General features: G+C 37.9%; 1 protein-coding gene across 2 annotated transcripts in view; it reads right to left on the bottom strand.

Annotated features, from left to right (window-relative positions):
- EPRS (glutamyl-prolyl-tRNA synthetase) overlaps positions 1–25,433 on the bottom strand; it is a 64,642-nt gene that overhangs the window by 18,619 nt on the left and 20,590 nt on the right. The window contains exons 11-21 of one of the 2 annotated variants that reach the window (XM_012726920.1): positions 25,054–25,138; positions 24,572–24,631; positions 24,262–24,282; positions 18,506–18,616; positions 16,719–16,855; positions 15,810–16,017; positions 14,530–14,642; positions 10,539–10,653; positions 9,110–9,451; positions 4,115–4,351; positions 1,864–2,126 (exon numbers count right to left, since the gene is read on the bottom strand). In XM_012726920.1, coding sequence (XP_012582374.1) covers positions 1,864–2,126; positions 4,115–4,351; positions 9,110–9,451; positions 10,539–10,653; positions 14,530–14,642; positions 15,810–16,017; positions 16,719–16,855; positions 18,506–18,616; positions 24,262–24,282; positions 24,572–24,631; positions 25,054–25,138 — 1,692 coding nt within the window. The remainder of the gene's footprint in view (positions 1–1,863; positions 2,127–4,114; positions 4,352–9,109; positions 9,452–10,538; positions 10,654–14,529; positions 14,643–15,809; positions 16,018–16,718; positions 16,856–18,505; positions 18,617–24,261; positions 24,283–24,571; positions 24,632–25,053; positions 25,139–25,433) is intronic. The other variant, XM_012726921.1, reaches the window with a different exon arrangement.

Raw genomic sequence — 25,433 nt, forward strand, 5'->3', positions numbered from 1 at the left:
CTGCTCCCCTTAGCAGTGTACTTCGTGGATCTGCCTGTTCTGCTCCCCACTCTGTCCCTGGTGAATCCTCTCACTCTCTGCATCTCTGGACTGTACCCCAATTCTGTATGAATAAATAAATCTTAAAAAAAAAAAGTGCATTCTGCTGACATTATAAAATGAGGCCTCATTAGCATCAACCTTAATGTATGTGCGTTTGCATTCTCCATTGGTTTCACTTTGACCTATCTCAACAAAATGTCTATAGAAAATGTGGTTCTACGTAAACAGTTTATGTACAAGATGAGACACTATTCTCTTCCACTATTCTGCAAATGTGATGGCCCAATCAACAGGCAAGCAACAAAATGCTACCTCTTCTTGTTTAAGGTGATACTACATGATGTGCTTGATCAGAAGAATTTAAAATTCAGCTAAACAGGCAACTATAAGTCAGAGACATTCTGCAAGGGTAGGAGAGGCAGAAGGATCAAAACAGGAGAGAAGAACACAAGGGACCATAGTGATGGGTGACTTGGTGGTAGGATATATATGGGACTACACCTGAGAGAAGAAAAGTGTATATTGTACAAAAATGAACAATGATGTAAAAAAAAAAATATATATATATAGGCCCTCCCTGGTGGCGCGCGGGTTAAAGCACTGCACTGAGAAGCTAAAGCCACTTCCGCATGAGTTTGATTCCCGCCTGCCCCAGAGGAGACCACATGGCGTGGCAGACCCCTCCTGAGCCGCCCGCTGCTCCCCTCAGCAGTGTACTTCGTGGATCTGCCTGTTCTGCTCCCCACTCTGTCTCTGGTGATGCCTCTCACCGCCCCTGAGCCTCTGGCCTGTACCCCAGTACTGTATGTACAAATAAATAAATCTTTAACAAACAAAAAATATATATATATATATATATATGTATAATTGAAAATAAAATTCTGCGAAACAAATTTAAAACCAACTTTTTCTTATATTAAATCATTACAGAAAGCTCACACAACATTTCCTGTAATTGTTAGATGGGAATTATAAGTAAGAAATTACAATATTCAGAGAGGGAAAGATGCACTGCTTTACCTTTAAAGCAGCTGTTCTACATTTAACCTACTTTTTTTTTTTTAAAGAATTGTTTCTTTATTGTAAGATTTTTATTGATTTTGTTTATTTTTGCATTGAAGAACTGGGGGATAGGTCAGAGGTGCAGGCAGTGAGATGATTCACCAGTGACAAGAGTGGGGAGCAGAACAGGCAGGACAGGAGAGGTCTGCTGTGCTAGCGGGTTAACTCCCTGGCTGGGGATAGAACTCAGGCAGCTTCAACCTACAAAGTGGCAGCACTGAGACTTTAACCCCAAAGCCACCAAGGAGGCATGTAACCTACACAGGTTAAATGATGTTCCTATTTAAGTACCCATACATGATTTTCACTTGAAAAATCTGTTTAAGGTACAAAATATGTATAGTTAGTCTACAAACTGTGTTAAAAGGAAAAGTTTAAAAAAAAATGTTCTTTTTTACTTTTAATATACAAGTTATACTTACTTGTATATTAAAAGGAAAATCTCTCAAAAGATATAGAAGAAACTAGAAACAGGGGTTACCCAACTCACTGCAGTGGTGGGAAGAACTGAGGAAATGGGAAATAAGTGTTACTGATCTTTTTATAGCCTGAAGTTCTGAAAGCTTACCTATTTTAATTAGTTAATTCACTGACTAAAGCTATCTCCTTGCATTATAGATTCAACATTCTCAGATGCAATAGTCAAAAAAAAAAAAACAAAAAAACCAAATTCTGTTTTTTAAAAAATAAATAAATAAAAAGAGCTGAATTCATTCAAAACTCCGCTTCACTTCAACTAAAGGCTTCATGTTCCTTTACCTGGTCTGTTTCTTAGGCCCCTGCCCTTCTCCTGATCCACCTGACGACGGCCCACTTCCTTGGTTTTTAGAGGGCTCTTTCTTTTGGCCATCATTTTGTTTCTGTGATTTATTCTGCTTTTCAGATTTGTTTTCTTTTTCCTTCTTCTTCTTATCTTTGTCCTCAGTCCCAGTGGCAGAGACAGGCTTATACTCCACTCCTGTCAGAGACTTGTACTGTGATTTCAACTGAAGGAGCTCTTGTACAGCAGTATCTACCTGATCCTATAATTAAACAGGGAAAAAAGATAGCATTTGATTCAAATCACTGTCTAAGCATAGTTGGACAACTACAATGGCCAAAGGTTTAAAAGCAGATTTGAAAAACACAAAGTACAAGTAGACAATGTTAAATATATAAGGACTGGAGTAATAAAAGAGTATGATCAACAAGGACAGAACTGTTTAGCCTGTAAAATAAAAAATAAGTACAGAGAAAGAAATCATCAAAACAAAAAAGCAACCTACTGGAACAGACATTATTTGCCCAAAAAAAAAAAATCTAACAAAGGGTTAATATCTAAAACATAAAAAGAATTCCCACAACTCAACAACAAAAACAAAACTCAACTGAAAATTGGGCAGATAATCTGAATCGACAGTTCTTAAAAAACACATATAGATGGCCGATAGGCATAAGAAAAGATGCTCATCATCTTTTTTTTATATGTCTATTTACATTATTGCTCTTTTTATATCAATGTTTACTTACCCACCCCATCATCCCTGTAGCTTCCCCACATTCTTCCCTCCTTCTGATCCCTCTCTGTCTGGTTTGTACTTGTTTGTTTTTGTATTGTAATAAAAATACACTCTCCCCCCCCCACCCACCCATTTTATTTGGTTCTCTTAAATTCCTCCTATAAGTGAAACCATTTGATAGTTTTCTTTTTCCTTCTGACTTATTTCACTGAGCATAATCCCTTCCATCTCCATTCATGTTGCTGTCCCATGCTGTTGTGAACGGCATGAGTTTATCTTTTTTGATTGCGAAATAGTACTACATTATGTATATATGCCACATCTTCTTAATCTAGTCATCTATTTTTGGGCATTTGGGTTGTGTCCAGTATTTATCTATTGTTAAGTAGTGTGGCGATAAATATAGGGGTTCATGTATTTTTTTGAATTAATGTTTTGGGTAGATTCCTTTGGGTAGATTCCTAGGATTAGAACTGCTGCATCGTATGGTAAAGATGCTCATCATCTTTTACTATTAGAGAAATGCAAAATAATACAATGAACTATTATCTCACACCTGTGAGAATGGTATCATCAAAAAGACCAGAAACAAGTGCTGGATAGGAAGTAGAGAGACTCATGTTCACTGCTGGTGAGAATATAAACTGGTGCAACCACTATGGAAAACAATATATAAGCTTTGCAAAAATTTTAAAATATCAGTTATTCCATTTCTGGGTATTTATCCAAAGAACACTAAATCAAGAATTTCATTACAGCTTTAATTATGAGAGAAAATAAACAATCTAAGAGTCTGGATAACTGAATAAAGAAGATGTGGTATCTATCAAGTATTACTCAGCTATGAAAATAAAAAGATGAAATCTCAGCCCTCCCTGGTGGCGCAGCGGGTTAAAGCACTGCACTGAGATGCTAAAGCTCGCTTCTGCATGAGTTCGATTCCTGCCTGCCCCGGAGGTGACCACATGGCACTGCAGACCTCTCCTGACCCGCCCGTTGCCCCCTTCAGCAGTGTACTTCGTCGATCTGCTCCCCACTCTGTCTCTGGTGAATCCTCTCACCGCCCCTGAGCCTGTGGCCTGTACCCCAGTTCTGTATACACAAATAAATCTTAAAAAAAAAAAAAAGATGAAATCTCGCCATCTGTGAAAACCTAGATCGACCTTCAGTGGATGATGTTAAGTGAAGAAGATGGAGAAAGACAACACCCTATGAGTTCACTCATATGTAGAATATAAAGAAACAAAGCAAACAAAACTCTTGAGATACAAGAACGGATTGGTGGTAATCAGAGTAGAAAGGGCCAGAAGGTAGATGAACTGGGTAAATGGGTGAATTACAGGGTGATGGGCAAAAACTAGATTTTGGTGGTGGACATGCAGTGTCTGCAGAGGTCAGATTATAATGCTGCACACCTCAAACATACATGGTATAAACCTATGTCAACGTAATAAAAATGTGTTTTAAAAGAAAGGATCAGAAAAATAAAAAGCAGACAATACCAAACTAACCTTAGAGGCTTTTTCAGCTTTAAGTTTTCGAACTACTTCTCCTTGAGAAGCTACTTTGTCAAAAAGCACTTTGGCTTCTGGGGTTTCCGGACCAACGGGCTTAGAGTTGTTGTTGGTTAGACTTGAAGGTGGAGTTTGAGACACTGGGGGCTGACCAGGTATGTAATCTTTCCCAGTTTTTTCTTTATATTGAGCTTTTAAGGAGAGTAAGCATTCTACGGCTTCACTTACTTTAGCCTGAAATACAAGAGAAAACAAGATAAATATTTAATACTTCCTCAGATTTCTGAATATTTAGATGTAATTTAAGAACCACTAATTGCCACCAAAGTATTTCTTTAAATTCATCATTGAGAAATCCAAGAACAAAGGAGTTAACTTATCAATCTAACATTGATTGAGGTCTAAGGTAAAGAAGTTTAAAAATATAAGCCATAAATACCCTTCCATATACAAATTGTAAAAAACAGGAACACATACATAATTAGCACTGCCATTTTAGATAGGTAAACAGACATAAAATAATAGAACACCCAAGAAAACTGTCAGCGTACAAGCCCTGGATCTGTAAACAGTGGTATCAGAATTTACAAAATCAGAATGAAGATCAGTTAAACAGCTTTGCCTACACAAGTCTTATTTTCTGTGGCTTATAGTAAACAACACTAATATAGCGTTGGGAAAAGCCTGTAGTTTGGGCCCTACTGAAGAATACTTACATCATTCATTGAAACATTTACAATGCAATGAGGAGGTATACTGATGACTTCTCACCTATTTTATCCTCTGATAATCCAACATAATCATTAGAGAATGGAACACTCGACCCAACCAAGACACCTGATAAGGGCAGTAAAACTGGCAAAGCCGGGAGCTGTATTATATATAGGTACTAAGAGTGGTGCTACTGGCTACCTCTGGGCCAATGAACCTTGGGAAAGTCAAAGCATCCATCCAAACAGAGAAAAAAGAGTGCCTCCACATTATTTCTCCCAATCTTTATTGCTGCGGTACGACATTTACAACAGTGTTCCACAAAACAAGGAAAGCAGAACACCAAGCACTGCAGGAAGCACTGGTGCACCTTCAGCTTCCCAGTGCAACCACTTTCTGACATGTGTTGCTGCCTATTGACTCATACCAGGTACCAAACAGGGGAGTAAAGGTGAGTAGCGAAACCACACCAAGACAGTCACTTGGGCACCTGATTTGTATTCCTACACTGTCTCCTGTCTGTAGAATTAAACACCTTTTCACAGGAAAATATCTCCACTTCTAGAGTGACAGTTAATCATCTAAAAGATTACAGTAAAATAGTGAAAGGACTTTGCTGCAAACTTTTCTTTAAAAGTGAGGCCTCTGTAGAAGAAGCTCTAGTTTACCCCAGGAGAAGATGCTCATTGCATTTGATTCAGACAGCACACAATTCACACAGAAAAGAAGGCCTGTTTGACAAGGTTACTGTTTGAAATATTCTAAAGGAAAAAATTAAGATTAGTGAACCACTTCATTACTGAATGGGATATTCTAACAGTAGAATAAAATTACATATACAAATATCCCCATTAAATGGGAAGTAAATATTCTACTAAGTAATCTATTTAGACTATCTTCCAGTTATTCTATTGTGTAGCCTTATCTGGTCATTTAGGAGGTCCCTCAAGATTTCTGAGAGAAATAGATTGATTAAAACAAAATTACTACCATTTTAGGATTTATTTACTCTGGGTTGACACTATGTTAAGTACTTCATATAAGTATTTTATTTAACCTTTAAAACAATACTTACCCATTTTTATAGAAGAAGCAATGCTTAGAAAGGTTAAGTATCTTACCCAAAGTTATGTAAGAAGGGGTAAAGGAGGAATTTGAATCTAGATTTATTCTGCAGCCTCTATTCGACCACTCATATCAGCATAGCATTACAGAAGGTATGAAACAACAATCTAAATTTCATTTCACCCTCCTAACATGCTGTGAAAATTGCTTTTTCCAAAGAAATCTTTGGCTCTTACTTGAATGTTTCTTTGGGTAAAGGAAAAAAACTCTGAATATTCCAGTTTCCTGAAATAAACAGAATTTACAAGGGGAAATTGGATGATACTACTCAAGACAAGATAATACAATGTGGAAAGCACAAAAACACTTGCTAATACAGTCTCAAATTTTTAATGAATATAGACTGTTTTAAACTTATCTAATATTCCAGTACACACATGAAAAGCTTTCAGTTACTTCAACTGTTGATGCAGCTCAACGAGAAAAGAAACAATCTATACAAGACGTGGGAGGTTTAACATGAGAATTTAAAGTAAAAATTCTAAAAAAAACTATGATTAGGGCCTCCCTGTGGTGGCACAGGGGTAGAAGACAGTGCTATCAAGCTATCTCCAGTCTTTGCAGCACAAGTTCAATCCCTGGGCTGGTCAGGGAGCTGACCCACATGGCGGAGCAGACCTCTTCTGTTTTGCCCGCTGCTCCCCTCAGCAATGTGTGTCAGTACATCTGCCTGTTCTGCTCCCCACACTGTCTCTGGTAAATGTTCTCACTGCCTGGCTCACACCCCAGTTCTTGTATAAATAAATAAATAAATAAAGAGTAAAAAAATTCCCAACTATGATTAAAATAGAGCAAAATACAAAAGCACCAATCTAGTTGCATTTAGAATGAAAAGTTCTCAAACACCTATTTTTGTTGCAGTCACTAGATGAAAAAATTTCCATGGAGAAAGGATTAAAAACTGGAACTTTACTGATCTAAAGTTGGAAGAACTGTACTTTGCAAATTGGCCTGAGCAACTCAACTTTCGGTGAAAAAAGGTGAAAGAACTACTGTTATAGGAAATTAAATGATTCAGAGGTTTAGACAAATTATTAATGCAAAACAAGCACATACTTGCTGATAAGTAATAAAACCTTAGTGGTTGCAGTGCTTAGGATGCAATGCTTACTACAGTTAATCACATGCAAGCAGACAAATTGGAATCCAGGCTTTCCAAATTTTAAGGAGTTACTTTCATATTTGTAGTTTTCCCCTGCATTAAAACCAACAACTAAAAATTAAAAAAGAGGAACATTATTTGAGTATTATTGGACATGGTTGCTGAGAGAACTCAATGCCAAAATAGTAACTGCCTACATAATACAGGTGCCAGATGTGCTTCCATTCCCAGTATATGACTTTTCTTAAGAAAATAGGACAGCACTACTTACTATGGCTAGCAAATGAAGAAAAAAAAACATGTTATATTTGAAATGCAGGTATGATACATTATAGATTTTCAATAAATGTTGGTAAAACTAAACTGAAATCAGTCATTTCAGTATCACATTTATCATGACCAAAAAGCACCTAGTAAATGCCTGCCTGATTACCAGAGAAGTTTAGTCTTTTTCCCCTACAGGCTGACATAACTTGAACAGGAGAGCAGATATAATCTGTTAGCGTCATGGGAAGGGAGCTGTATTTGGCTATAGGGCCAAGGACAATGCTCAAGGCCTCCGCTATCCCACATAAAATAAACAGGCCAAGAGCAGCACAAAACCTCAGTGCAGTCTACTCAGAATGAAGCAAATGAAAGACCAAAGCCTTCCTCCTAAAGTACATGTAAAAAAGGGCCCCCAGATAGTGTCCAATACATACACAGTGTGCAAAAGAACCCCAACTTCATGCCAGGGTAGGAAATACCAAAGATCTATGTCCTAACCCCATATATCGGCAGCCTTTATTCCTGGACGTAGCTGCAGCTGAACATAGTCCAGCTCTGCAGGACTCCAGGAGGCTCATTTTATAAAAGACACCTCACCTTTCTCATGGAGAAACAGAAAACTACCAACTGCTGAAACAAACCCCACAGCATTGTTTCTCCTCAGGAAAGGACAAATGTTCATAAGTGATAAAGTATCATGGGGGAGGGTTTCCAGTCAGGGTTCCCAGAAACAAGTTAGGGAAATGAGAAACTTGCAACTTCAAGTTACTCAACTCTCTTCAAAGCCCAGGGCACTGATGAGACATCAGCTCCCGTGAAAACATCCTAGAAAATAATGCTTTCCAATCATGTAAGTCAAGCCCACTGGTTTGTCCTACCTCTCAGCATTCATGCCATAGCCCAAATTCTAAAAAAATGGTAGCCTATCAGGGGCTGAATTACATCCACTGGTTGTCTGGTTAAGTTTTAGAGCTGTGGACTATTTGATTATGAAAAATGAGCTTTCTCTACCACAGAGGCCATTCTTCGTCTCATGCAGCAAGCAATCCTGTATATGTATCACAGATGCCCAATCCACCTGACTAAATGTTTTTACCTGCAGATATCACTGAGACAAGAATACAATTTACACATCAGGCATTGTAGCATTGGAGGATTCTGCTACGATGAGTCTGAAACTGTCACTGGCGACAATCTCTTGACAACCTCACACATCTCCACCTGAGCAGGAACTACTTCCACACTACAGTACTCAGTGTGAGCCCAGCCAGTATCCTCAACATCACATGGTCATCCTTTTACAAGTCTCAGTGATACAGAAACTCAAGAGGTGGGCTCAGCAGTCTGGGCTGAGTAAGAGCTTCAGTAACTTTGAAGAAAACTAACACTTGAGAAACACAGAACTACACTTAAAAATAAGTGTAGTTATTGATTATGTTCTCCTATGAAAGGTTGCTTCTACTTCAGGGTTATTCAAAATACATCCTTCATGAATTGTTTCTTTTCTCTCACATACAACCACAAATGCTTCTCAGAGCAATTTACACATATCACACAGGATGAGTACATGCCTCTTCTCAGCCTGGACACACTCACTATCTAATGAACTGCTTCTTGAGAGTTATTTCCACAGGCTGATACCCACAAGTATCACTAAGTATGGCTGCTAGCTCAAAATATCCAAGCAAAAGCCCAGAAAGTCTCTCCCACAATAAGGTTTCCTCATGCAGTGAACACACAGGATCACGCACAGTGAAGTCCTGCTTGCTTCACCCCAGCATACTGACCTTGGGGGCCTTTTCAGCTTTCAGTTTACGAACCACCTCCCCTTGTGCAGCAACTTCATCATACAGAGATTTACTATCCAGGGCACTTGCTGATGGTTTACAAGGAGCGTCCTGAGCTGCGGCAGCTGGAGGACTCCCAGGTTTATATTCCTGGCCAGTTTTCTCCTTATATTCAGCTTTCAAAGTCAAAAGCTCTTTGACGGCTGCATCTATATCTTCTTTTGCTGCTTTCTTAGCTTTTAATTCTCGAACCACATCCCCTTGAAGAGCCACTCGGTTGTAAAGAACCAAGGAATCCTCACACGTAGCACCAAGGTTAGTTGAAGATGACTCAGGCCTTTCCTTCGGAGTAGTAGTTGTCCACAGAGAGACAGAAACGAAAGAAAAATAATTCATGTCAGTGCCCCCTCAATAAAAAAAAAAGTTAAGAAAAAAAAAACTTCCAACAAAACTTTATCAACTTGACCATGTTAACAGTGGAATTTTTAATTTTTTAATCTTTATCCCTTAAAAAATTTAAATGACTCCCATTCTTAAGAAATTTTCCTAATAAAAACCAATAGAAGTAAACTAAATGGTTAGGGGACTAGTTAAAAGGAATCACGACGCTCTTCCTGTGGGGTAGACCACTGGTGACCACACATTAACTGTGCGATCTCAGTTCCTTCTCTCTCTCAACCACACTGAGGTTCGATGAAAAAGTACTAGAAAAGTAAACACAGGGGCCAGACAGCCAGGTCACTATCCTGACTGTCAGTACAACGTATGTTTTCTCTTTTCGTTCCATGTGTACATGAGAAGCTATATGTAGGCAGTCCTCAATATACTCAGCTCCACATCAAGCTGCTGACTAAAGCTGACCAGCTATTGAAAAGAAAAAGATCGACTGTGGATCAATTTGCTCAAAATTTTTTTTCTCTAAAAACATTCTTTAATCTAGTGTTTGTTGGTTTTCATATAACAAATTGAAATTTTAAAGGCCTTGCAAGGATCCTCTCTTGTGGTATGATGGGTTAAAGCACAGCACTATGAAGCTATCCATAGCCACTGCAACACAAGTTCAATCCCCTGCCAGGGAGGTGACGCAGATGGCGAGCAGACCTTTCCTGTGTTGTCCACTGTTCCCCTCAGGAGCGTAGTCAATCTACCTGTTCTGCTCCCCACTCTGTCTCTGGTGAAGCTTCTCACCGACCCCCATCTCTGCCTATATGCCAGTTCTTGTGTGCGTAAATAAATAAATCTTAAAAAAAAAAGGACCTTGCAAGATATTTTAAATTTTTACATGAAAGAACAATAAAAACAGAACCTTCCAAAGTAGGAACTGTCCATTGTCCTCCTTGGTCTCAACTGTAAGAAAGACCGCCATTTGTAAAGAACCCTCAGCTTAAAATCACTGATTAAATACATCTCTGTAAAAACCACTAGTTACCTCATTTTTTGTTTCTACTTTGGTCTTCTCCTTCGACCCAGATGTTGGCATTTCCTTTGTATGCCCATCAGGAATGTATATCAAAACACATGGGGCTTCTCTGCAACTGTATGGACTAAAAAGAAAACGGGACCAGAAAACTTTATTTGAACAAAGTTACCGGATAACAATTAAAATTGAGTTCCCAGGTTAAATCAAAGGCACTGTATCAATGCTTTTCAAAGTGTAAATAGTCCGTTCTCTTATCCAAACCAGTGGCTCTTCACAATAGTTTAAAAGCAATAAATACATAAATAAAAATTGACAATACTAATTATGAACTTCCAATTTATGAATTTTCATAGATATGCACACATTAGTACGAGGACAAAAGCATGATTACCTTTTCTGCCACCACAAATGCCATAAGTGGAGACAAATGGTCTCATCCTGACTTAAAGGAAATATATCCATATAACACAACTAATGTGCAATAAGAGTACAAAAATTCCTAAATCCCAAAGGATATAAATTTCACAAAATCTTCTGTTTGGAAGCTACTCATAACCAAAGAAAGGACTCATTCCAATTTTTAGTAGAAGTCACAAAGTAAATAAAAGAGAAAGAATTCAGTACAATACTATCTTTTTTTTTTTTTTAAAGATTTATTTATTTATACATATAGAGCTGGGGTTCAGGCCAGAGGTGCAGGCGTGGTGAGAGGCTTCACCAGAGACAGTGGGGAGGAGAACAGGCAGATCAAGGAAGAACACTGCTGAGGGGAGCAGTGGGCTGGTCAGGAGAGGTGTGCCGTGCCAAGTGGATCACGTCCAGGGTGGGGATTGAACTCATGCTGAAGTGGCTTTAGCTTCTCAGTGTTGTGCTTTAACCCGCTGTACACAAGGGAGGACCCCACACTATTATCTTATATCTCTTTGATAATTTTCAATAATAGCTTTATTGAGGTATAATTCATGTACCAAAAAATTCACCTCTGAAATTACATAATTCAATGGCTATATGATAGTGTGAAGCCATCAATACTATCTAATTTCAGAACATTTACATTATTCCCCACAAGAAACTTTGTGACCTTTATCACTTCCCAGACCAGTATTCTTCTTATAAAGAAGTGGTTGTCCCTCATCTACTTTGTTTCTATTGACTTGTCTAATATGGACATTTTCTACAAATAGAATCATTTAATATATGGTCTCTTTGATCAGATTTTCTTACTGAGTGCCTTGCATGTTGTAGCATGAATCAATACCTCTTCCTTTATATGGCTAAATATGATATCCGTGTATAGATATACTTTTTTGAAAATCCATTCATTTATCAGCTGATGGAAATCTGTATTGATGGCACCTTTCAGCTAATATGAATAACACCTTTATATGCTCTCAGGTATGAGTTTTTGAGGAAGCATTTGCTATTTTAGGTAGGAGTGGAATTGCTGGGTAAAATGTCTAACTTCTGAGGAAATGCCTGTTTTCCAGTGACGTCATCATTTCCTAAGCCTATCAGGAGTGTAGAAGTGTCCCATTTCCTGTTCACTGCCAATACCTATTTATTGTCAACCTTTTGATTACAGCCATCCTAGTGGTAATGAAGTGACTTCCCATTGTGATTTGAAGCTCCCTAGTAAGTAGTGATGTTTGAAGCACATGATCCTCTCATGTGTTCATTGATCATTGTACATCTGCTTTAGAGAAATGGCATACAAATCCTTTGTCTACCTTTGTCTTTTTACTACTGAATTATAAGGTTTATTCTGGATACAAGTCAATTAACAGGTAAATGTGCAAAGATTTCTCCCTAGTCTGTGGCTTCTTTTTACTTTCTTTAAAGTGTCCTCTGAAGGACAAATATTTTTCATTTTGATATAGTCCAGTTTATACCATTTTCCTCAAACATCTGTGGATTAGGTGTTCTGTATGTTTAAGAAGCTATTACTAAAGCTACAAAGATTTACACTTATATTTTCCTCTAAGAGTCTTATAGCTTTAACTTATATTCAGGTTTTTGATTCATATTTGAGTCAACTTTTACATATGTGTTATAAGGTTGGGGTACAACTTCAGCATGTGGCTAACCAGTTGATCCAACTCCATTTGTGGTAAAGTTCAACAATTTCTTTGAGAATAAAACTGAGAACCTCTATTCTGGTCATAACTATAGACATATATAGACAGTACCACCGTCATCACTGAAAAATTAATAAGTACCAGGCACTGTGTTGGGCTGTTTATATGCATGATCTTATATGACTAACGTAATGACCGTAAAATGATTAAGAAAAACTATGGGCCCTGATTTCATTGAACAAAATTAGACAGATGGGTAGGCTGATGGACAGAGAGTTTGGTTGATAAATATTAAAAAAGGAAAGTGCTGGATTCTATGGGTACAAAGAGACTAGGTTCCTATCCAGACTGAAGACAAGAAAAGTTCTACAGTAAGTCAACATTTGAAAGGTTAATCAGATGAAGAAAAAGAATCAGGACCACTCCTGGGAAAGACAAGAAATTCAAAAGTACTTGATGCCTCTGCCAAGTCCAACCCACTATCTTGAGAAGAAGGGGTCAGGAGGTAAAGTGCAATAGATACAGCCCCGGTGCACAGAGAGGGCCATTACATGTCAACCTGTGATGTTTAGGTTTTATTCTGAATCTAACACAGGGAAGAAACTTGATGAAATTGTTACTCTGAAATGTCTGGACTGGTGTCCATTTAAAAAGTAGATTAGGACAGAACGGAGGAACAGCAACTAACGCTCTAGACACTGCTTTGGCTATCAGAAATGAAATACTAAGAGCTTGAAATAAAGTAAAGCAGTAGGTACAAAGAGATGGACGGCACTGGCAGCAGAAACCACAGGACTCAATGGCTGCAATGGGGGAATGAAGAATGGATAGCAAGGATACTAAGGATCTTAGAACTTTTAAGATAATGAGTTTGAGGCACTTAAAAGGTACTTATTCAAAGATGTTTATAAGGCAGCAGATTTACAAATCTGGATCACAGGAGCAAGGTCTGATACATAGTTAGGATAAAATGGAATAACAGGGCCAAAATGAAAACCAAAATGAAAAAGGGACACAGACAAAAATTTTGATTGAATATTTTCCTAATAATAGCATTACTTCTTGATTAAGAAAGGCACAAACATTTGCTGTTTTGCTTTAAATGTATTGGCTACATAACTGTACAGTATATCTAAAGAAAATATACTACAAAGAAAAAAATAATAATGGCCAATGTTCCTCCTCATTCCCCAACGTCCTTTGTCTTAGCCGAGGTTATCTAAAGTGGTGACTGTGGCCATCTGGGAGCCACAGACTCGCTGGGTCTCTCCCATGTACACAGCAGAAATGCATGTCATTATTAAACCTTTTGGCATTTTTTTCTTTAAAAAACAAGGGAAAGAGCTCTCCCTAGTGGTGCAATAGTTAAAGCACAGCACTGGAAAGCTAGCTGTGTCAGCCTCAGGGTTTGGTCCTCGCCCGCCCGTGAGCTGATCCACACTGCAAAGCAGACTCCTGTCTCACCAGTTGCTCCCCTCAGCAGTGTACTTCGTCAGTCTGCCTGTTCTGCTCCACACTGACTATGGTGAATCCTCTCACAGCCCTGCACCTCTGGTCTATACCCCAGTTCTATAAGCATAAATAAATAAATCTTTAAAAAAAAAAAGAGGAAAAGGAAAAGGAGGTAATTTAACTTTTACCCAAAGATAACATACAATGCATTTTTTTCCTTTATACTTGGATAACATAAAGATGAATTATAAGACAGTTTGGTCTTAGAAATGAGTAACTTGGTAATATTACAATGTTTTAAAGTTACCACTAAGTAAAGATCTGAAACTTTAAAACACAGAACTCAAACTGGCTAGAAAATTCTCAAGTATGGTATTTTAGTGAAAGTTCAATTTTTTTTTAATTATTTACTATAAAAATTTTAAGCATTTTCATTCAGATTTCCAGTTATATTTATTTGCCAATTTATTTACCTAACAGGTTCATAAGGCTGATCGCATATGAAGAATCCTCTTCTCTGGAGTTGTATAATGTCTCCTTTCTTCAAATCCTTTAGGCAGGGATCCCCCAGCATTAGTTCTTCACGCTGTATATTGAATAAGAATAAAATGCATTTTCTCCGTATCAGAGAACTGGAAACAAGTTAGAAATGTAAGTAATTCTCCCAGTAGCTAGAATATTCACATTTTAAACACATATACTGGAAACTACCACTTAATCACATACAACACAACGGTGCTTAAAAATACTACTATAGGCCCTCCCTGGTGGCGCAGCGGGTTAAAGCGCAGCACTGAGAATCTGAAGCCACTTCCGCATGAGTTCGATTCCCGCCTGCAGCCTGCCCCGGAGGAGACCACATGGCGAGCCAGACCTCTCCTGACCCGCCCACTGCTTCCCTCAGCAGTGTACTTCGTCGATCTGCCTGTTCTGCTCCCCACTCTGTCTCTGGTGAATCCTCTCACCGCCCCTGAGCCTCTGGCCTGTACCCCAGTTCTGTATGAGTAAATAAATAAATCTTAAAAAAAAAAAAATACTACTATAGGCCCTCCCTGGTGGCACAGCAGGTTAAAGCACTGCACTAAGAAGCTGAAACCACTTCCACATGAGTTCGATTCCCGCCTGCCCTGGAGGAGACCACATGGCACGGCAGACCTCTCCTGACCCGCCCGCTGCTCCCCTCAGCAGTGTACTACGTCGATCTGCCTGTTCTGTTTCCCGCTCTGTCTCTGGTGAAGTCTTTCGCCACCCCTGAGTACTCTGGCCTGTACCCCAGTTCTGTATGCACAAATAAATAAATCTTTAAAAAAAGAAATACTACTATAATTACCATTTTGAAAGTTAACATTTATGAAATGAGTGGCTTTGGTAACTCTTTAACTTGAATAGCATCCCAAGAAATACAAGTTTCCAACCATAAATATGAAATACAAAGCTAGAAACACATACGGACCCAGCAAATGGCATCCCATCCAGCACCACAGCCCAAGGGCTCAGGACCAGTGTGCTGACTGGGACCCCAGCTCCCCCCCACTTGCACCTGCCCTCAGATGAGTGCCTCCACCTCCCTTTGTCTCTGTCTATACAAAATCCCCTGTGAAACAGGAACGTTACTCTTCTACATTATTTGAACAAAATGCTAAAAAACCCTTTCTATTTTATATTTGAGGGGATGAAGCCTTACAGCTAACTTTAACAATTCTAAAGAAAAATTTATGTAACAGGAATGACATGGGTCCTTAGAGAAAATTACCTTACTGTTCTTATTGACATATTGCTTAAAGTCCTCGTCTTTTCCTAGCACTGGTTTTGTGATCAAGTGCTCATATGTGACACAAATTGCCGGGATAGGAAGGGCCTGTGTGGTCTCAGCCAGCCACGTGATCTTTGTAGTTTTCTTGTAGTCTTTGTTTTCTAAATTCAGTTTTGCATCAAGAGATACAATTTTTCCATCCGCGTTTCTGGATATAAGATTAAAAAGTGAGTAAATAAAATAACCACTATAAATATGCTACTTTTTTTATTCTGAAAGCAACAGGGAACTTTCTTTGGAAAAATTTCAATTTGTACTTTTAACATGTGTCACTCATATTCTAATTAGAAGATGAATGAAACATAATCCTATCAAGCTACTAATGACCCACTGGAGGACAGATCCACATATATCTGATGAAGCATGAAGCTTTTTTACAAATTTTAAAATTCCCTGTGTTTTAAATGTTAAATTAATGTCCAAAATTCTTTATGTTCCACCTATGTAATCTTAAGAACACATCAGTAACTGTAGCAAACCACCCTAACTGAAAAGTTTACACATCATGAAACAATTTTACAGTAAAAGTAAGGATAAAGAGTATGTATAAACAAAAATTCTGTCCAAAGGATCCCTCCATCAGGTAACTGTATAATGAAAATTAGATGATAAAGAGGGCCTGAAAGTATTAGAATATTTTTTGTACTTAGATGCAGTAATTTTCAATTTCATGAGCAAAAGCGATCCTACATCCGATCATTAAGTTGGAACAAGTGTGAAAAACTTTCATTATGTGTCTAGGATCTACAGATTCTATGACTGAGCAATTTTCCAATCAGTAACAAAAATGGGTTATAATTATTTGTTCACAAGACTTTTCTTCCATATTTATGAAAACAAAGTTCTCACTTGTGTATTTTGTTGATGTTGATGTTGCCCCAGTTTATAAAAGTCACCATTTCACCCTCTGACAACGTGTCAGCATCAGCACCTTCTATGTAAATTTTAGGACTATACCAGATAGGTTTCAAGCCAACATCGGGATTCTGATGGAAGAAAGAAGGAGAGCACTGGTTAAAACAAATTTAAACATCCATTCATTTTATTCCTACACAAACAGAAGTTATCTGTATGCATATGAATCACAGTCATGAGTAAGTCCCCTGACCAATAATTCTAATGGTGTTTGATGATAAACATCCTTTGTTTTCATAGCAGAGGCAGTATAGTTGGTCACTTAAGTGTCCCTCTGTTTCACTCAGTGTCACAGATGATGATGTGCTGTCATCTCAACCCCACTGCTTTTGCAGCAAAGAAGAAAAGCATCTTTCCTGATCAGTGGCTGCAGAATATCAGAGAAAACAGACATCATCATAGGGAATATTGTGAAACCTTCCTATTTTGGAAGATATATCTTAAAGACAGTAGTATATGTGTGAAGATGGGCAATTTTCTGCCTTGTCAGTATGTATGATATAAAGAAGGAAAAGTTTTGGAGCATAAAAAGCTACAATGATTGCTAAATTTCAATTTTTGCTTGATGGAATTAAAGCAAGTATAAAAAGATTATTTGAAATCAATGTTACAGAGAAAATGAGGAATAAAGTTATCACTTAAAGTGTATTTGCTAGTTAATTAGTTCTTATTTAACAATAAGTAGAATTAATGCTACCTAAGCTTTCTGTTATTTTAAAAAATAAGCATTTTATAAAGCTTTATTCTCAGTGTTCAAATTTTAAAACTTTCAGTAACTTCTATTTTACGTTAACTGTAGTGGGTGATACAAGATGCCAGAACCATTTGGATGTAAGATAAAGGTAAAGCCACAGTAATATCAATCTCTCTCTCTCTCTCAAACACACACACACTCCACAAATTTTATTAGGGTTTCCTTAAAATAACTCAAGTCTTTAAAGTAAAGATGGCATACATCATACATATCAGGCAATAACTGTGCATTTGTAACTTTTCATGATGTATATTATTTATTTATATGTGAGTCTATGGACATAATAATTATAAGGTTACAAGTATATTAGTCTACTAGTATATCAGCTAGTCTAGTAACATTATCTTAATCATATAATGAAGACATTTATAGACAACTCCCAAGAGTAAAAGGATCAGCGTGTACTGGCAACCAGAGCCATATGTAAGACAACCAGTCCCTAAGAGGAACTTCCTGTGCAACCTGCATTTAAAACAGTTAAGCAAACAGATCACATTTTCACTTGACATTTTCTAAAACAGAGTAAATGCCAGTGTGACAGGCTCTGGATTCAAGTTGTGCTTCCCTACCAATAAGTCTAATGCTTGTCTTAAAGATAAAGGTACAGTTAGTGAAAAATCTAGTCAATGAGAGACCTCAGTTTCCATGTGAAGAATTATAAATTCTTATCTTTCCACAAGATTCCAAAAAAAGATAAATTCTTAATGCACACTGGAACACTATCTCTGCAGAATAAGAAATAGGTACTAATTGTAAGAGTCCTACATGACGTGCTGTGGACCATCACTGGAATGAATTTCTCCAGCATGAAATGCACATAAATATTTACTTCACTTAGTATCAAATTCTGACAGATATTGTTTGATAAGACATGATCCTAAACAATGCCACTGCCACCAAAGCACATTTTCCCTTTTATCACTCTGCTCCTTGTTTTAACAGAACATTTGTGAAACAGTAAGGGTACCTTTGGGTGTTTGGCTACTTCTTTCATCTCCTCCCGAGCTTCAGGGATGCTCACTGGGATCACTTCTTTCTTCAGCAATGCAACAAACCGTGGCGCCACTGGATCAATAACCTGCGACAAGTATATCAGTACATCCTCGTGTTAACAGAGATCTTTTTCTAAATTCCTTAAGATAAATAACAGCACAGGAATACTAGCTGGCTTTCTTTGTTACTGCATTTACTAATTATTTTTTCTTTCTGGTTTACCTGTTAACTCTGCTCTACGATTTAACTGTCAAGTAGAAGACAGGATTTGAATCATAAATGAAGACAGTATGGAGTCAGAATTCCTTCTTGAGTATAAGGACTGACAGGTAAGAAGAACCAAATTTTTAACACATAATATTAGAAATATTTTGGCAATAATTTTCAATACTGGTATTAGAGAGAAAAAAAATTACACTGTGGATTTATGTAGCATTCCTACAGGTAAATGTGATATTCAATGTTGTGTTGCTGAAGAAGTCCAATTTGGAGGGATAGATCTTTAATAATCAGTGTCAGGTAACACATCACCATCAAAAGCAAAATAGCATAGGTCACTATAATAAGGCAATTCTATAAAGATATCTCTCTAATGTCTGCACACTGTATACACAGTAGCCACTGTATACTCAGTGTCCACCAAGGGCCGGGTACATCCAGCTGATCAGAAGAAAGTGCAGATTCACTGAAAGGTCACATTCTAAGTTCTAACCTACTCCACTCTACCTCCAAAGCCTCCATTCTGGATCTGATGTATTTTTCTTACTTCTCTGTTCAATTTTAAATCCTCCATGATAACCAATCTCAATAGCAGCAAACACCAAATGAAGCACAGGGGGAAAATGTGGACAGAGCAAACGTCGACTCAAATAGTTAAGTAACAGAAGTTAATTTTTCCCATGAAAAGGATGCAGTGACTAATTGACTGTTTTTGTTCTGTAGTGGGTTTTTGGTTGTCATTGTTGTTTGCTTGCTTTGAGAATACTTTATGGCTTCTTAAAGGATAATACTGTGGAAATTGTGAATGAGCTCAGAGAAGGATCAATCCTCACAGCTGATTCATAGAAGTTAGCCACTCATCTACTTAAATTTCAGGTCACTACTAAACTCAACATCGCTCGCCTCTCTCTAAATTTTCTGTTTCACTCTTTCCTTCCTTGAGTTTTAAGGTCCTCCTTACTGCTTACAGGTACCTTTTTTTAGCTTCTATTGGGTTTTATTTGTGTTTAAGCCAATGAGATACAACGTCATTACAGAAGTGAAAATCAGACTCTCAAACTGAGAAAGTTCAGCTCACTACAGCTCAGTTTCCTCAACTGGCAGCAAGCATAGAAGACTGCTCCTTACGCCTGACCAATGTGACAGGAAATGGCTCACACAGCTTCGGAGATCACTCAAGCCTAAGGAGCCATCAGTCTAGTGGTCTGAAGAAAAGTCTAGAAATCTATTATTAAGACATAAATGGGTCAGTTATACTGTGGGCATATGCATTAATCCTACAGGATTAATGGATAAAATCAGTTATGTGTGGGAAACCTTGGGTTTAAAGATTTTAAAGACTTCTTTCAGCTCTAAAATTTTATAATTCTAAAAATCTGTGGATTAGTGGTTTTCAAATTACTCTTAAGATTCCTGGGGCCCTCCCTGGTGGCACAACAAGTTAAAGCAGAGCACCATGTAGCTGTCCACTGCCACTGCAGTACAAATTCGATTCCCAGCCAGGGAGGTGTCCTACACGGCATGCAGACCTCTCATGACTCGCCCACTGTCCCCTCAGTAGTGAATTTCAGTTAATCTACCTGGTATGCTCCCCACTCTGTCTCTGTCTCTCTCACCCCACCCCATGCATGACTCCTTTTACCCATCCCATGCACCTCTGCTGTGCACCCCAGTTCTTGTCTGCATAAATAAATAAATCTTTATAAAAGAAAAAAAGAGTCCTAAGGATTTCAAGGCAGTGCCCTCATAGAAACCAAGAAGAGATGGAGGGACAGGTATGGGACTGGAGAGGAGTCCAGACCCCAATTAATACATTTCAAACAGAATAGAGACCTTTTTATTTAAGGTTTAGTCCAAATATTTTCATTTGCAAGAAAACTTGCCTTATTTGGAGGGCAGGGGAAGAGGTCTCTGCATACTCTAACTTACTAGCTGAGCAGGTACAGAGGGTTGAGATTAGAGTTGTTGAAAAAATAATGTTATATATTTATACCACTAAAATACTAATATAAATATTAAAATTAAAGCAATAAATAAAATCGATGAAGGCAAAGAAAAGTTCTGAAATAATACTTAAAGCTATGTGTCTTGCTTGCCTTGACTAAAAAGTTTAAATCTTAACATATAAAAGCAAGAAGAAAATCAGTGAGTTAATGTTGAACTAGTTACTGAAATATTTCCTACTACTATCAGGTGGATATTTTTATGAAACTGACACATTCCACCTACCATAGGAAAATACTACATCCTCTTTTTGTCCTCTTTTCCTACCAAGATAAGATGTCAGGCAAAGATGACAAAGATCGCTAACAGCAACTCTGAGATTATTAACTATCCCACCACCTACTGTCCCTTATTCTTTCTCTAAAAGAACAAGTACTTAAAGGGCCCCAGTAAATCTGGAGTTAATCCCCTCATCTTTCAGCAGCAGAGGCTTTTGAAAACATGCCAAGTCACTAAGAGGAGAGTATCCGAAGATGAAGGCTTGGCTCCATCCTTACACTAACTTCACAACACCATGGCACTTACTTCAGTTCACCAATGCTTCATTTAAATTATTTGCAGAACTTGCAAAGAAAGAGCAAGGTATAATAAAACACAGCAGTAATTAGAGATTAAAAATGATAAGAACTCTAAATAAGAGATCAAGGTTCATGGGAAAGGATAGAAGAGGGTACAGGAAGATGTGGTAAAGGCCAGGAATACAAACAAATCATGCCACAATGATTTCAAATGTGTAATCAACCACAATACCTCACTGTGCTGTGTTTACAGGATGGTACTGAACAAGAAACACCCCCATACATACAGCAATAAACAAAGCAAAATGAAAAGACTCATCTGCTTTCATTCCCTCCCACACTGCCACTAAAAAGGCAAATGGTTTTGTTTTTATTAAAGGCACAAATCCAGGATTAAAGGAATAGGAGACAGTAAATTCTGGAAGCTTAGAGCCCATGGAGGCACCACCTCTGCTCCATACAATAACAAAGGAAGCAGCTGCCTAGCCCTGACCACCACAAAAGAAAAAATGTTTACTTTATGAAAAAGAGGGTGCCTGGGCCTGGTGGACACCAGAAACAGTTACGGAAAGGTGGCTACATAACTGCGTGAGAGAAGCTGTGAAGGCCTCAGCTGCCTTGCCTTGCTTAGTTTCCAGACTTGACAGCTAGTTCTTTACACTTCACTCCAGAAAAACTGCCTATTCCAAGAAATAAGATAGAAAGTCACTCACATGGAGGTGGCTCCACCTAACTGACCCACAGAAGCATCCTACAATGAATCTCACTCAGAAGTCCAACTCTTTCTCTTAAAACTCCCAACCAGTTTAGTTCCTTTGAGTCAACATTAGCAGATAACCAAGGCTAGCCAGACTTCTAAGAAACACCTTCAATGAAAGAAAAAACAAAATAAACTACACACAGGAAGCAGACTCTAAGAAAAAAACAAAACCATTATTAACATTAATGTAACCATTAAATAGGAAATAAATTATTTTGAAAATTCAGAAAGCAAAAAACAATCTTGGCTATATAAGCAAAAACTCAACAGAAGAGCAGGTAGGAAAATAATTAGATCTACCAGAAAAGACTTAAAAGATAGAAAATAGGCCCTCCCTGGTGGCGCAGTGGGTTAAAGCACAGCACTGAGAATCTAAAGCCACGTCTGCATGAGTTCAATTCCTGCCTGCCCTGGAGGTGACCACGTGGCGTGGCAGACCTCCCCTGACCCGCCCGCTGCTCCCCTCAGCAGTGTACTTCGTCGATCTGCCTGTTCTGTTCCCTGCTCTGTCTCTGGTGAAGCCTCTCACCGCCCCTGAGCCTCTGGCCTGTACCCCAGTTCTGTATGCACAAATAAATAAATCTTTTTTTAAAAAAAAAAAAAAGATAGAAAATAAAGAGAAAAATAAAAATTAGAGGAACCCCAATTTCTACTCAAGAAGAGCTCCAAGATAAGAAAACACAGTAGTAAAAAACAAAGAAAAATATTCTAGAAAACATCCCAGAATGAAATAAATGACTTTCTAGACCAGAACCTATTCCAAAACCTATGAAGAGGGACAGTTTCACATCACAGCACATCATCATAGCACTCCCAAGTAAAACCAGGTCATGTACTATTTTTTTTTTTAACCTTCTTGTTTTGCTCTGCTGTTGCCTTTGATAGCTCCTGCTGTTGCCTTTGATAGGTTTTAAAAACCTTTAACCTTCTCCAGGAGCTATCAAAGGCAACAGCAGAGCAAAACAAGAAGGTTAAAAAAAAAATAGTAATAACCAATAGCCAGATGCTCTTTTACACAACTATAGCAAGGGGAATTCCCAGGATAATGCAGAAGATGCCCAGGGAAGACAACTTTATTTCAGGATTAATGGATCAGATCAGAGTGGTGAAGAAGGTCCAGGCAATGTGAGACATGTGAACATTTGACAGGTAATTTGTGGATATTATGAGACAGAATGAGAAAACTAAACATACATAGTATGTGGGACAAAACAATCAACTACAAGAAAATCAACAAATTACCAGAAAGAGACCTAAGTCCTCACCTTCCATTGGAGTAAGTCAAATTATTATGCCTAAAAATTCAAGAAGCAACACTACACACTTAGCTCTCACTGAGAGATACTGGCAACCAAAAGAATCATTTATAAGAGCTACAAGTGATTTCTTCATGGAGACTGAAATGGAAGGAAAGGAAGGGGAATATACTGTTCGTTCATCTTGACAGACCCTACAGAACTCTGCGACTGTATGAAATCTATTTCATACATTTAAACTGTGCATGTGTAGCTTTATTAAACTTCAAAGCTTTAAAGTTTGTATTAATACTGAAAAGGACACTAGTGAAAACTCTGCCTGTAAATTCTAGTTCTATTTATTAGTAACTGCAGCAACAGAAACAACCAATTAGTAATTCCTTTATGTATCAAAAAAACTGACTAAACACAAAAGACTAAATAAAATAAATTCAAGACACATGCGAAACAAGCAGCTATTTCTTAAAGCAAGGCATGAGCACACTCAAGCACACCAAAAAAGAATTTATAGAACACAATCACAGAACTATAGTTTAAAACATGGCATTTGAATGATTTGCCTTATTATAGCGTCTAAGCATCTGCTTCCAATTGATAATCAATAATGTCAATATGCAGTATTCCTCTATGACTTTCAGTTAAGGAAGTTTAAAAAAAATGGTAGTTCCAAAAGACAGGAATTATAATTAACAAACCTCCAGCACAACTCAATGAAATATGTCACCAAAAAGCTACGTCCTCTCAGTACATAGGGAACAGCCAAATGAAGTTAAACAAATCTCCCCTTTGCCACTAAGAAACCAGAGGACATGTTTTTTAACACTAGGAATAATGCATTTTCAGAGGGTTTGTATTAATAAGTCTTTTATGTAAATGTGATTGTGCTTCAAAGTTATATAACATCTCAGGTTACAACAAGTAATACGCTCAAAGCTATGTGCTGAGTAAGGCAAGTAAAAGCATTAAATAATACCTTCTTACAGAGAGCTCGCAGCTTGAAAGCAGAAAAATGAAATGCACAGTTCAAAAAAAGATTTAAGGAAAAAATCTGTTACCATTCCCCACAATGACAAATTTTTGTTTCCATCACTGTTACTTGTTTGGTATAGTTAACAGGCTAATGCTGTTTTTAAAAAGGAAAACATTCCATTTTCCTGATGATTGCAAAATATAATATTCCTCACCAAGCTGTTTTTATCATGAAAACCTTGATAAATTCTACAGTAATTTATACCACTCAGGAGCTAGGCATGAGAAAAGATGGTGAAGTTCAAAACACGCACCTTTTTGTTAAATGCCCAAATTTTGTCCCATTCCATGTTCACAACTGAGCGTGAGGAGCCCTAAAAAAAACAATAATAAAATGACTTCAATGGCAAGAAGTATTCCTTAGAGTATTTTCTTTAAGCTAAACAATTAGAAAAAAGAAAATCAAATACTTGCAGGATTACTCCCACTGGAATACAGACCCAGGATATTCAAGCTACTTGGGTGTCCGAACAGGTGGACTCAACAGTAACCTAGTTCCGTGGGTAAAAGCATTGCAGCTGCTTTTGTCTTCCTCCAGCTTAGGAGATGAAGACATTCTCAACTTCCTGCTATTATAAGCAGTGCTAAACATAACTCCTTAAAAAAAAAAAAAATCTGCCCCTGCATTTTAAAAAATAAAGGAGGAACAGAAAGAACAATGGAAACAGTAAAGACTAAAGGGATCTTAAGAGACACCTGAATACTCAGGAAGCCAGAAAAAAACACACTACCTCACCTGAGCAGCAATAAACTGCTTCAGTCCTTCAACGGTCATTCCTCTGCGCAGGACACCACGGACAGTAGGAAACCTGGGGTCATCCCTGGAAAGGCAAGTGTTTTTAAGCACCTGGTGGAGATTTCCTTAATGCATAGATGCATACCTGTCTTCGTGAATACAACTGCAACTTAAATGCTGCTTGGTAAGTATTTTGACTAAGAGCCAGTTATCCTTACTGGATAGATCACAACACCAACAAGCCCACGTTCAGAGGAGCGGAAACTGCCCAGCATTCAAAGTGCCTACTGGGGCTAAGCACCACTGCAGGCACTGCATGGTGGGAAAAGGCACAGGTGACCTTTTCAAACACAGAAAATGTCTGCACTGAAACATTCTCA

This window comes from Condylura cristata, unplaced genomic scaffold (genome assembly GCF_000260355.1).
Source record: "Condylura cristata isolate star-nosed mole 26May11 unplaced genomic scaffold, ConCri1.0 scaffold00018, whole genome shotgun sequence".
Lineage (NCBI taxonomy): Eukaryota > Metazoa > Chordata > Mammalia > Eulipotyphla > Talpidae > Condylura > Condylura cristata.